The sequence below is a fragment of the Pristiophorus japonicus genome, chromosome 2 (genome assembly GCF_044704955.1).
Source record: "Pristiophorus japonicus isolate sPriJap1 chromosome 2, sPriJap1.hap1, whole genome shotgun sequence".
Classification (NCBI taxonomy): Eukaryota; Metazoa; Chordata; class Chondrichthyes; family Pristiophoridae; genus Pristiophorus; species Pristiophorus japonicus.
This window is the reverse complement of record NC_091978.1, coordinates 274594728-274608295: the sequence shown is the minus strand read 5'-3', so window position 1 is coordinate 274608295 and position 13568 is coordinate 274594728. Positions and strand designations below refer to the sequence as shown.

Sequence of the window (13568 nt, the reverse complement as noted above, 5' to 3'; positions counted from 1 at the left end):
CGAAACATCCAAAACACAGCCCTACACACCCAAAACACGAATAAAAAATAGAAAATAATTACACTACATTCATTTAAATTAAAGTTATTAATGTCTTAAAAAAAATAATTTCCCGATTTTTAAAAAAGTTTTTTTAAATAAACTTACCGTAATGATAAAATATGTTTTAATAACTTTATTTTGATATGTTTTTGTGTTTTTTGAAACACTTGCGCCTGTAAAAGTAGGCTATGTGCCTGCTTTTTCAGGCGCAAGATTTTTGAGGACATTTGTAAGCGTAAATATCGGAAATTTCCACTTACAAGTGTCCTCGCTCCTGAGATGCGGCCATCTGTCAAGCCAGAAACTTGACAGATGCGTGCTGGAAACCGGCATTTACGATGCCTTCCCTGATCCGTAGGAACTCCGTATGGACCCAGGGAGGCCGGAATTGTTGGCCCAATATAAATCTAAGATCGTTGTTATCACAAACCAAATTATGCAACATTATTCAACAAGATTACTCTGTAACCTGGGAGAAAATTGCTTTGTGCCTTGCAGCGAGAAGGTGTTTGCGATGGCAAAAGCACTACAAAGGAGGTGTTGGATTTGTTTAATGGTGGATGTAGGCAGCAGTCCATCTTTTTGTTATAAGTGCACGCCTGCGGTAACCACTGGAAATGTTGCAATGCACAATGTTCCATTCCTTGAATGACTAAATGAAAAATATTTCTTATTACGGATTGGATGTTGCAGCTCTGCTGCATAATGCAAGACCACTTCCCCCTGATAAATTTTCATCAACTACAGCATGCTAGTACAAAAAGTACATTGGAATATCATTTAATATAGGAAATAAATATCCATTAGTTGTTGAATAAAATCAAGCAGACTCTTGATACATTGTGACACATCAGGGCTCATATCAGCACAGCACCAAAATATACAAGCCTTGAATTATCTCCGTGTTCCACCAGACTCCTGTTATATCTCTGGTAGAAGTCCAAGAGAACCTGCTGGAAAATGGCAGGGATCTGGTTGTGCCAGGTCCCATTGATTTCAGGATGTTTCAGTTAGCCTTGAAAGGAGCAGAACCTTATTTACCCCAATGATAAAGTCAATGATATTAGGGGCAGTCTTAGGGTGGAACTGGAGACTGAGAGGTCCCATTTCCCTGATTCTGGAGGGACCCATCCTGTTACTGGATGCCAGTGCACTGAGTGAACTGACGCATATTGGCATTTGATAAAATAAATTGGATTCCACCGGGGACTGACGAGGGGCACTATACGTTATGGGGGATGGAGTTTTGGCAACACCATTAAAAGTAATGCCCCTTATCCTAGACACTCCACCAGCAATAAAGGTTTCTCTCTATCTACACTATCAATTCCTTCCAAAATTCTAAAAAACCTCACTCCTTAACCTTTTATATTCCAGGGAATACAAACCAAGTTACGTAATCTCTCCTCATAATCTAACCCTGGGAGCCCTGGTAACATTCTGTTAATCTGCACTGCACTCCTTGCCAGGCTAATATATCCTTTCTAAGGTGCGGCATCCAGACCTGCACACAGTACTCCAGATTTGATCTAACCAGAGCTTTGTATAGCTTCAGCAAAACTTCCTCCCCTTTATATTCTAGCTCTTTTATTATAAAGTCTAACATTCCATTTGCCTTTTTGATTATTTTTTTGTACCTGACTACTACTGTTTGATATTCTTTCAAGTGTAATGTTGGTTATATTTTCTATCTTTTCAAGGAATCCAGTTGGTCTTTATTGTTTGGACTAAATGCAGTTCCAGCTTTGGTACAACTTGCTGTTCTGCCCTTTCTTCCTGAGAGCCCTCGGTACTTGCTGTTTGAAAAGAACGATGCTTCCAAAGCCAAGAAAGGTAAATTTCTACCCAATGAAGTTTAATTCTAACAAGTATGTTCATAAAAACTGACATCATGAGCCATGAAGTCAGCTGTCAGTTGTTTAGTAGAAATAAATTGTTCCTGGAACATTTTAACGATTCATCATAATATATCTGACCAATTATATGTAATATGTTTAACTTCCAAAGGTACTCTTAATGGGTTGACAGGTACTTGGAACATGAAGTTCTGAGTTCTGATTATTAATAGTTGGCTTCTGGTACTTAAGGACATTGTATAGAATCTCAAATTGATGATTTCAATTTCTTTTTCTGGGGGAGGGGAGAGAGGAGAAAAATTTGTAGGAATTTTAGAACTCTGTGTTCTCTCAACTTGTCTCCATGGACTAAACGGCAGCGTGTTAATCTCAGAGCAGTGGAACACAGCAGGATGATAGACTCAAGAAGCAATAAAATATCTCGGTGTATCACTTCAAGATGACACAAGACTTGAAGTAAGTGATAATGGATACCACGGCCTGAGTTTCCTCCTAATTTCCCCCCATTTTGATTGAAGGGGAAATACAATTATACAATCGGTGATGGAAATACAAAGAAGAATAGATGAATGTAGCAGCAGAGAAGGAAAACTGGAAAGGATGAGGAGAGTTAAATTGTGAGAAGTTAAGATTTGAAGAAGCAGACAGAAAAGCAAAGAGAAAAAAAGTGGATTCTTAATAGTTCAAAGTCCATGAGAACCAGCAAAAACCTTTGAATATCAAGACCTCAATACATTTATGCTTTTGTTTTAATCCCAATTGCTTGGACTCTGGAGTGCTGGTCTCCCATTTCCCTGTTTTTGATCTTCTTCTCATTGCATTTATGGTTTCAGAGAGAAATTTCTATTGCAGCAATTTGCATAAAACTGTAGGTCCAGATTTTCCACTTTTGTAGAATTCGAGTATATCTCCATCTGGCGGGATCTCCGTTTGACACAAAGTTCTGCCACTGACCTTGGCCGATCTTCCAGCTTCAGGAAATTAACATAATCTTGTCAGTTTCTGGTAGCAGTGCCAGAAACTAGCGGCTACTGGTAAAACACTATGAGGCTTGAAATTGCCCATCTCCCGAAACGAGTTGCACCTACCGCTCTTGAGCTGTTCTGTCCACCCCAATGCATGAGGCGGACATTCCAGAGAAAGTCATCACTTCGTGGTTTTTTTGAGTGGGGCGGAAGTGCCCTCATCATTGGGACAGAAGTGAGGTCGGGTAGGAGTGGTCGACGCTCCAAGGCATCAGCGCTGTGCTGATGACGTAATCGCGCTGGCATGTCACAACGTCCCTCCCCTTCAGTTAAAGGAGAGGGCTGCTGCGAACTCTGCAGCCACTTTAGTGGCAAGCATTGGACCACTAGGGAGCGTTTCGACCGGGCCAGCGGCCTGGCACCCAAGAGGGTAATCTGAATTTCATCAACAGAATTTCACTGACTGTGCAGATTGTGAATGATGCAAGGTATTTCATTTTGTTTGTCAATGCATGTTACCTAGGAAGCAGCCATGATTCTTTTGTTCTTAGGAAATCCAGGATACCTGCAATACTCAGCCACAGCAATGTATCAGAGTGGCTGATAGGAGACCAGGGCTATCCATTTCAGCCATGCCTGATGATTCCCTTCCATAATCCAAGGACAGAGGTGGAAAAGAGGATCAATGAAGCATTAAGTGCTCCAAGAATGATGGTTGAACAGAACATTGGCAACCTTAAGTACTATTTCTGTTGCCTGGAGAGGTCAGCAAAGCTCTAACCTAGCACAGTCTATTAAGGGTTTCAATAATTATAGTGGCTTGCTGTGCGCTCTATAACCTGATCATTACAAAGGGATTGGGTCTTCCATCTGCAAAAGATAAAGAGGAGGTAGATGGTGACATCCAATCCTCTGATCATGATGAAGACGTCTAGAGAGAGAAGAGGTGGAATGGGTAATCTGCTGCCAGCAACATATGCCATCATCATTATCAGCAATTCTTTTCCAGTAGAAAGGGTGCACTTCAAATACATAAAACAAAAAGCTGTTGATTATCCCTTGCCTCATGATCAGATAACCATTCTCCAACTCTGAGATTCCTTTAACATTGGAACAGGACACTTGCAAAATCAATCAGCATATAAGAAAGATAACTGGAAGCCGCTGTAGAAATAATATACAAACACCGAATTCTCAAAGGTTTACATATGTTCTTCCATATTATGCCCTTTTTTATGACTTCTTATGATCATGGTTGCCCCTTGTGTCTAATGCTCTTTTCACATGTGAATCTAGTCTATGTGATGTTACCTCAGTGTCAGGAGGCTGTGAGGTTGGTGGCTGGGACTGTACTGTTGGAGTACTCAAGGACTGAGGTACTGTGCATGTCAGTGATGTCGATGGCCTTGCATGACCTGCTTCCAGTATCATTTTGCTTGCATTTCTAATGTCTACCAGGCCTGGGTCAGAAGCTCCCTTCTGTGCTGACACTGGAGGTGGCTGCATTAATGTAGGCACATTTTGCTGTCATGAGAAATGGCAACCTTTGCAACTACTCCTTGCAGCCCACTATTGGTGTACATAAGCTCAGGGCTAAGGGTTTGCGTGAGAGCGGATTGAATAATCCCAGCCCTGAAAGTTCTGTTAAAGCGCTCAGGGCTTTCATTGAAGGAAGCAGTTGTTGCTGCCTCTCTGGAAGCAACAATTTCCCTTAGAAACTCCTGTTGATGTCTTGATGCTACAGAGATCTCCTGGCCTGCCACACACCAGACTGTTCATGTCAGCAGGGGAGTGCATGATAAGAGTGAATATGAAAAGATTAGGAGAGAAGTCAAAAAAGCAATTCGGAAGGCAAAGAGGAACTATGAAATTAAATTATCAAGGAACATAAAACAAAATAGTAAAATATTTTACATACTCATCATTAAAAAGGGAGATTAATGTTATATATGTGGAATTGTATTTATTCTGTACAGCCACCAGAGGGCTCATCCCCTGGAGTCCCAAGGGATCCCATAATCCCTTGGGAGCACAGGTATTTAAAGAGGCTTCACAGGTTGGAGAGGCACTCTGGAGACCTGCAATAAAAGACTAAGGTCACACTTTACTTTGAACTCACAGTGTTCATTCTGACTCTTTCTCCATGCACTACAACTGGCGACGAGATACAGATAGTGAACCTAAAGATGCAGAGAACAGTGAGCATTCTGGAGAAATTTTCGGAGGGAGACGATTGGGAAACTTTTGTGGAGCAACTCAACCAATATTTTGTGGCCAACGAGCTAGATCGGGAAGAGAGCGCTGCCAAACGATGGTTAATCCTCCTCACCTTCTGTGGGGCACCAACGTATGGCCTCATGAAGAATCTGCTCACTCTAGCGAAACCCACGGAGAAATCGTATGAGAATTTGTGCACACTGGTCCGAGAGCATTTTAACCCGAAGGAAAGCGTTCTGATGGCGAGGTACCGGTTCTACACCTACAAAAGGTCTGAAGGCCAGGAAGTGGCCAGTTATGTCGCCGAGCTAAGATGCCTTGCAGGACATTGCGAATTTGAAGGACATTTGGGACACATACTCAGAGACTTTTTCATATTTGACATTGGCCACGAAACCAGACTTGGCAAACTTTTGACTGTAGAGACCCCAACCTTGAGAAAGGCCATAGCGATAGCCCAGGCGTTCATTGCCACCAGTGACAATACGAAGCAAATCTCTCAGCACACAAGTGCTGCTACAAGTACTGTGAACAAAGTGATGTTGTTTTCGAATTGTAATGTACAGGGCAGGTCCCACATTCCTGCAGCTGCACGTCCGCAGATGACTCAGAGTCCACCATCAAGGGTGATGAATGCAAGGCCATTAACACCTTGTTGGCGCTGCGGGGGTGATCATCATTTCCATTCATGCCGATTCAAAGAGTACGTTTGCAGGGCTGTGGAACAATGGGACACCTACAACGAGTGTGCAGGCGAGCTGCTGAGCCTGTTAAACCTGCAAACCGCCATGTTGCAGAGGTGCACAGATCCACGGAGGATCACGATGAACCAGAGCCTCAGACAGAGAAGGCAGAGGTACATGGGGTGCACACATTCACCACGAATTGTTCCCCAATAATACTGAATGTTGAACTAAATGGACTCCCGGTGTCAATGGAGCCGGACACAGGCACGAGTCAGTCCATCATGGGCATAAAGACTTTTGAAAGTGTGATATATTCACAGAGCACAGCACACACAGCTTCCTAACATGGCCGGCAGCTCTCTTGGAAGTCTCCGGAAATCTGCCTGGGCTGTTTATTATTAACCCTGCACTTGCAGTACACAATACGGCCACACCCACAGTGTGGAGCTACAAACATTACAAGCTTACAGACATTACACTTCTCCCTCCTTAATGAAGAAGTTATTAGAACAAACATTATACATAACTTTCATGTTTATACATAACACAAGATATAAACTTTTTTTCCATATTTACAAATTTAACTTTATCACTTGTTTTCTGTTTCGAAGAGGATAACTTCGCTCTCAAACAGAACCTTCCAAACATGGTCTCGAATCTAAACTCATTCGCAGCTCATCCTGAGGAATGTTTTCCTCTATGGAATTTCCTTGATTTTCATTTGAAGTCACTCTAACTTCAGGCTCTTTGTTTTCCTGACTCGGACTCAGACTTTCATTCTGATTCTCTCCTAGATTTGTTTCCAGTACATTGGATTTAGGATTTGCTACTGATGTATCAAAACTATCTGATGAGTCAGAAATAATTGAATCATTCCCACATTCAACTCCTTTCATGTCTGTAGGTAAAATATGATCAATATGAACAAACCTAACCTGTCCATTATCAAACATCTTTACCAAATATGTGCGAGGACCACATATCTTCACTACTCTTCCTGGTAAACACTTTAACCATTTATGGTGATGGTTCTTCACTCTCACCTTCTGGTTTAATTTCACACTTCTCTCTTTTACTCAACCAATCTCTTCAGCTGTGACTGGCAGTTCATCAATATATGAAAAATAAAACACTTCTTCCCTGTCGGGTGTAATTTGTGATGGGGAAGACAATCTAGACATTGCATCAGCATTACTGTGATCAGCTGATCGTCTGTATTCAATATCATATGTATATGCTGACAAAATCAAAGCCCATCTCTGCATTCGGGCTTCAGCTAATGTTGGAACTCGGGACTTTGGATGGAGGATTGCTGTTAGGGGCTTATGGTCCATAACGATGGTAAACTTACGACCATACAAGTATTTGTGAAACTTCTTTACCCCAAAAATTAATACCAAAGCTTCCCTTTCAATTTGCGCATAATTACTCTCACTGACACTGAAAGTGCATGAAGTAAAAACAATTGGTCTCTCCTCCCCGCTACTTAATACATGAGAGATTACTGCCCCAACTCCATACGGGGAGGCATCACATGCTAGCTTAATCTCCTTAGATATGTCATAGTGAACTAACATGGTGCTCTCTACCAATTTGCTTTTACTCTCCTTGAATGCTGTATCGCATTCTTTTGACCACTTCCAATGAACCTGTTTTTTTCAAAAGTTCATTCAGTGGATGTAATACTGTAGCCAAATTTGGTAGGAACTTCCCATAATAGTTCAAAAGGCCCAAGAATGAATGAAGTTCAGTGACATTCCTGGGAGTGGGTGCATTTTTAATTGCATCCAATTTTTCCATGGTTGGATGTAAACCATCTTTGTCTACTCTGTACCCTAAGTGCTACTCTGAGTTTTTAAATAACTCACACTTGCGAGCAGACACTCGCACTCTATGCTTCTCTAGCCGTTTGAGGACTTCATTCAATATGTCATTATGAATTTGCCTATTTGGTGCTGAAATTAGTATGTCATCCAAATAACATACTATCCCTTCAATACGTTGCAAAATCTGGTTCATCACCCCTTGGAATATGGCAGGGGCGGAAGACACTCCAAACGGTAGCCTATTAAATAGATATAGGCATAGATGAGTATTTATAGTCAAACATGACTTGGACTCCTCATCCAGTTCAATCGGTAAGTAAGCATTTGTAAGATCCAGTTTTGAGAAGATCTGACCCCCATCAGTGTTGTGAACAAATCTTCTATATTCGGCAATGTATTGGGGACATTACCCTCTAGAACCTGGTTTACGGATACTTTATAATCACCACACAATCTTACCTTACCATCAGACTTAGGTACAACAACAATGGGTGTAGCCCAATCATATCGATCTATCTTACAAATAATGTTCTCAGTCTCTAGTCTTTTGAGTTCTTGCTCAACTTTCTCCTTGAGTGCATATGGTATGGAACGTGGCTTGTAGTAAACCGATCTGGCATCCTTCTGTACCCTGACACTCGCCTTGAAGCCTTGGATCGGACTGCCCGTTTCACAGAACACCTTCGGATACTGCTTGGTAACCTCATCCGTTGATGAAAATCTCGCTTCCACACTGAAAATCTTATTCCAATCCAGCTTCAATGAGCTCAACCAATTTCTTCCTAGTAAGGCAGACTTGTCTCCTTTCACTACTATTAGAGGCAAGTTCTGAAATTGATTTTCATATTTCACCGGTACAGTGATACGACCTACCACAGGAATTTTCTCTCCCAAGTAGCCTCGCAGCTCTATCTTGGATTTCTCCAGTTGAAATTGTCGCGGTATAGTGACTCCGGTACTACACTCACGGATGCACCCGTGTCAATTTCCATTGGTATCTTGAATCCCGCAACATCTATGTGGATTTTGATGCTTTCCGAATCGCTGTCCATTAACCTCGTGCTCCTGATGACGTGTAACTCTAACATCTCCTCGTCCTGTTGTTGTTCTTCCATGCTATGTAGTCTCTTTGGATTTCTACTCATAGCTTTGAACGCTGGACTCATAGATTTAAAAACTGGTTTACCCTTCAGTCGGCATGCCTTCGCAAGATGCCCAGTCTTCCTGCAGAAGAAACACTCTGCCTTCACGCATGGACAACTTTGAGCAATGTGTTGTCCCAGGCACCTATAGCACGACTTCGACGCTCTGGTAGAATTTCCAGTTTCTGAGACTTTCGGCCATGCCCGTCTTTTACTTTGAACCTGCAGGCGATTTACCTCGGTTGACTGACGACCGTAATTATTATTTAATTCTCAGGAATATTGTTCGGCCATGCCCATCGACCTCGCTGTCTGACAAGCAATCTCAAAAGTCAAGTCATCCATCATCAATAATTTCCTTCTGATCGCATCATTTTTCACCCCACAAACAAAACGATCCCGTAATGCTCGGTTTTAAAAGTTTCCAAAATTACAGTGCATCGATAGCTTTTTTAATGCTACGATATAATCACTGATAGATTCATCAGCTTTTTGATTCTGAATCCCGAAACGCTAGCTTTCAGCAATTTCTAACGGTTTGGGGTTATAGTGCTGCTCCAGCTTCATTAAAATCTCTTTAAGCATTGTGTCCTTTGGCTCGTCAGGCACAAGCAGATTTACAAGAGTGGTCCCCAAGAAGGGAAGAGAGACCTTCATCAATGACCTCCTCAGTACCCACCCAGGCATCATAATGATGAAAGCGATAGCCAGATCCCACGTGTGGTGGCCTGGTATCGTTGCGGACTTAGAGTCCTGCATTCACAGATGTAATACATGCTCGCAGTTGAGCAGTGTACTCCAAGTGGATTGAATGTGAGATAATGTCAACTAGCACGTCCGTTGCCACTATTGAAAGCCTGCGGGCCATGTTTGCCACACACAGCTTACCCGATGTCCTGGTGAGCGACAACGGGCCATGTTTTACCAGTGCTGAGTTCAAAGAATTCATGACCCCTAACGGGATCAAACATGTCACATCTGCCCCGTTTAAACCTCGTCCAATGGTCAGGCAGAGAGAGCAGTGCAAACCATCAAGCAAGGCTTAGAGGGTAACTGAAGGCTCACTGCAGTCTCGCCTATTCCGAGTCCTGCTTAGCTACCGCACGAGACCCCACTCACTCACTGGGATCCCACCTGCTGAACTGCTCATGAAAAGAGCACTTAAGACAAGGCTCTCGTTAGTTCACCCTGATTTACATGAACAGGTAGAGAGCAAGTGGCTTCAACAAAATGCATACCATGATAGCGCAAATGTGTCATGCGAGATTGAAATCAATGATCCTGTATTTGTATTAAATTATGGACAAGGTCCCAACTGGCTTCCCAGCACACTCGTGGCCAAAGAGGGGAGCAGGGTGTTTCAGGTTAAACTTTCAAATGGACTCAATCACTGGAAACACTTGGACCAAATCAAACTCAGATTCACGGACTATCCTGAGCAACCCATCTTGGACCCTACCTTTTTTGATTCCCCAACATGCACACCAGTGGCAACCGGCACCACGGTTGACCATGAAGCAGAACCCATCATCCACAGCAGCCCTGCAAGGCCCAACACACCAGGCAGCCCAGCAAGGTCAGCTGCACAGCAGCCCAGCGAGGGCCCAACAAATGATTCAACACCAGCTTTCACACCGAGACGATCAACCAGGGCAAGAAGGGCCCCAGATCGACTCACATTGTAAATAGTTGCACTATTGACTTTGGGCGGGGGGGAGTGTTGTTATATATGTGGACTTGTATTTACTCTGTACAGCCACCAGAGGGCTCATCCCTTGGAGTCCCAAGGGATCCTATAATCCCTTGGGAGCACAGGTATTTAAGGAGGCTTCACAGGTATTTAAGGAGGCTTCACAGGTATTTAAGGAGGCTTCACAGGTTTGAGAGGCACTCTGGAGACCTGCAATAAAAGATTCAGGTCACACTTTACTTTGAGCTCACAGTGTTAAGTCTGACTCTTTTTCCATACACTACAGTTAGGATGGGACTAAGGACATTAAATGATAGACAGGATAATACCGCAGGTAACGACAGAGAGATGGCAGAAATATTAAATAGTTATTTTGCTTCAGCATTTACCAGGGAGAAAGAACAGGTGGACATGGCATTGGATGATGAGATTAATGAGATAAGTGCATTTAAAATAAAAGGAGGGGATATATTAAATAAGCTATCTAACACAAAGAGGTTAAAAACTCTGGTCCGGTTGGATTGCATCCACACATTTTAAAAGAATCTCGGGAAGAGATAGCAGAGGCCTTATTACACATGTGTAATATTTCATTAGAAAAAGGTGTAGTGCCAGAGGTCTGGCAGATAGCTAATATAGTACCTATATTTAAGCAGGGGGTAGAACATGTCCGGGAAATTATAGACCAGTCAACTTAACATCGATGATAGGAAAAATAATGGAATCTCTACTAAAGGAGAAAATAGAAGAACATAGCAACCAAAAATATAATAATGATTAGTCAGCATGGATTTCAAAAGGGAAAGTCTTGCTTGACCAACCTCAATGGATTTTTTGAAGGGTTAACAAAGAGTATTTATCTAGATTTTCAAAAGACCTTCAAAAAGGTACCCCATAATAGACTGATGAACAAGGTCAGTGAATGCAGAGTCAGGGGACAAGTAGCAGAAAGGATATCTAGCTGGCTTCAAGACAGAAAGCAGAGAGTAGGAGTAAAGGGTAGCTATTCACAGTGGCATCAGGTGGGTTGTGGTGTTCCACAAGGATCATTGCTAGGACCACTGTTGTTCAAAATTTATGTTAACAATTTAGACTTTGGAATCAAAAACACAATTTCTAAATTTGCGGATGTCACCAAATTGGGGGTGATAGTCAATACTAAGGAGGACTACAACAAATTACAGGAGGACATTAATAAACTTGCAGAATGGGCATATAATTGGAAAATGAAATTCAACACAGATAAATGTAAGATATTACTTTTTGGTAGGAAGAATAGGGAGGTCACTTATTACTTGAATGGTGCAAGTCTAGGTGGGGTAGAGGATCAAAGGGATCTCGGAGTACAAATAGACAAATCATTAAATGCTGTGACACAGATTAGCAAAGCCATAAAAATGGCAAACCAAGCACTAGGGTTTATTTCTCGAGGTATAGAGTTGAAAAATAGGGAAGTTATGCTAAACCTGTATCAAATCTTAGTTAAACCACACTTAAGAGTACTGCATACAGTTCTGGTCACCATATTATAAAAAGGATACAGAGGCACTGGAGAGGGTGCAGAGAAGATTTACAAAAATGATACCAGAAATGCGAGGGCATACATATCAGGAAAGAATGAACAGGCTGGGACTCTTTTGTTTTGGAAAAAGAAGGCTGAGGGATGACCCAATAGAGGTCTTTAAAATAATGAAAGGTTTTGATAGAATGGATACAGAGAGAATGTTTCTACTTGTGGGGAAGAGCATAACCAGAGGCCATCAATATAATATAGTGACCAAGAAATCCAATAGGGAATTCAGAAGAAACTTCTTTACCCAAAGAGTGGTGAGAATGTGCTACCACAGGGAGTGGTTGAAGTGAATAGTACAGATGCATTTAAGGGGAGGCTAGACAATCATATGCGGGAGAAGGGAATAGAGGGTAATGCTGATAGATTTAGATGAGGAAAGGTGGGAGGAGGCTCGAGTGGAGCATAAACGCCGGCAAGGACTTGTTGGGCCGAAAGGCCTGTTTCTGTGCTGTATATCTATGTAAAGTCCTGTCATATCTCCTTCATGATATTGAAGTTGTGATTTGTAGAGTCCTCCAACGTATCCACTATCTGCAACACACGAGAGAAGACGTTCTCCACTGCCTGAGATATATGCTCCCAAATTATAGATCTCTTAAGATCTTGGTCCTCAGCCGAGTGCAGTTGCTTCTGCCTTCTCCAAGGAGAAACATCATTAACGTCCAGCTCCTCCTGGTGCACTGTTTTTCTCCCTGTGATAGACCATTTGTTTCTAGAGTGGGTGTATCTGGGCATGTGCTTGAAGAAGTAAGGTACCATGACAGAGTCAGTGAATCAGGTGCAGGAATGGGTGGTATAGAACTGGCAGGCTGCTTGTCAGAGCTTTCTTTATCTAATGGGACATGACCAGTGTTTGCCCAAATTTCTGATATGCGCTTCTGGTGGGTAAAGTTCCATGTTCGGAGCATGGACTTGTAAAATTATTCCTAATATGAGCTCCTGGTGGGTGAAATTCCATGCCAGGAGAACAGCCTTAGAAAATTACCCCTTATTGGTGGTCAGTAATATTGAATTGCAAATGAGAATTCTATGAGTAGCTCAGAGTCCTAAATATTTTTCAATGCCAATTTTTGAAAGTTGCTTATAATGCAATCTCTTCTTCAATTTTTAGTTCTGATTTCATTGCTGTTCATAACACCCAGAAATATGCTAAGAACAGCAACATTTTATTCTTCTCTCTTAATATGCTTCCCTGAAATTCTTGTCTCTGCTATTTTATCGGAGGTTTTACCCAATTTATTTTAAACAAGTTAGTTCTTTGTTGCAATAGCAGAATGGAATTTCATATGAAAACGGTATACATTTAGATGCTGTTATCTCAAGGTATAATTTCAAGGCATCCGTTACTTTTAGATTTTCCCCTTACTCTGATGCAGAAGATCCCTCCCTTTCCATCTAACTGTCTGATGTTTCAAATCTATTGCAGTTTGACCTCATGTTCCACTAGTGCCTGGTGATATTTTAAGTGATGTCAGTTCCAATCATTGCCAAGTGATTTTAAAGAAACTTACAGTCTTTCTGCCATCAGTGCTGTAATTACCCCTTCAGCAGGAAAACAAGGTGAGCTGAAG

General features: G+C 42.0%; 1 protein-coding gene across 1 annotated transcript in view; it reads left to right on the top strand.

Annotated features, from left to right (window-relative positions):
- Positions 1–13568, top strand: part of slc2a9l2 (solute carrier family 2 member 9, like 2) — a 798853-nt gene that overhangs the window by 362698 nt on the left and 422587 nt on the right. Inside the window, exon 6 of the mRNA XM_070862252.1 lies at positions 1743–1875. Within this exon, the coding sequence (XP_070718353.1) occupies positions 1743–1875 (133 nt within the window). The remainder of the gene's footprint in view (positions 1–1742; positions 1876–13568) is intronic.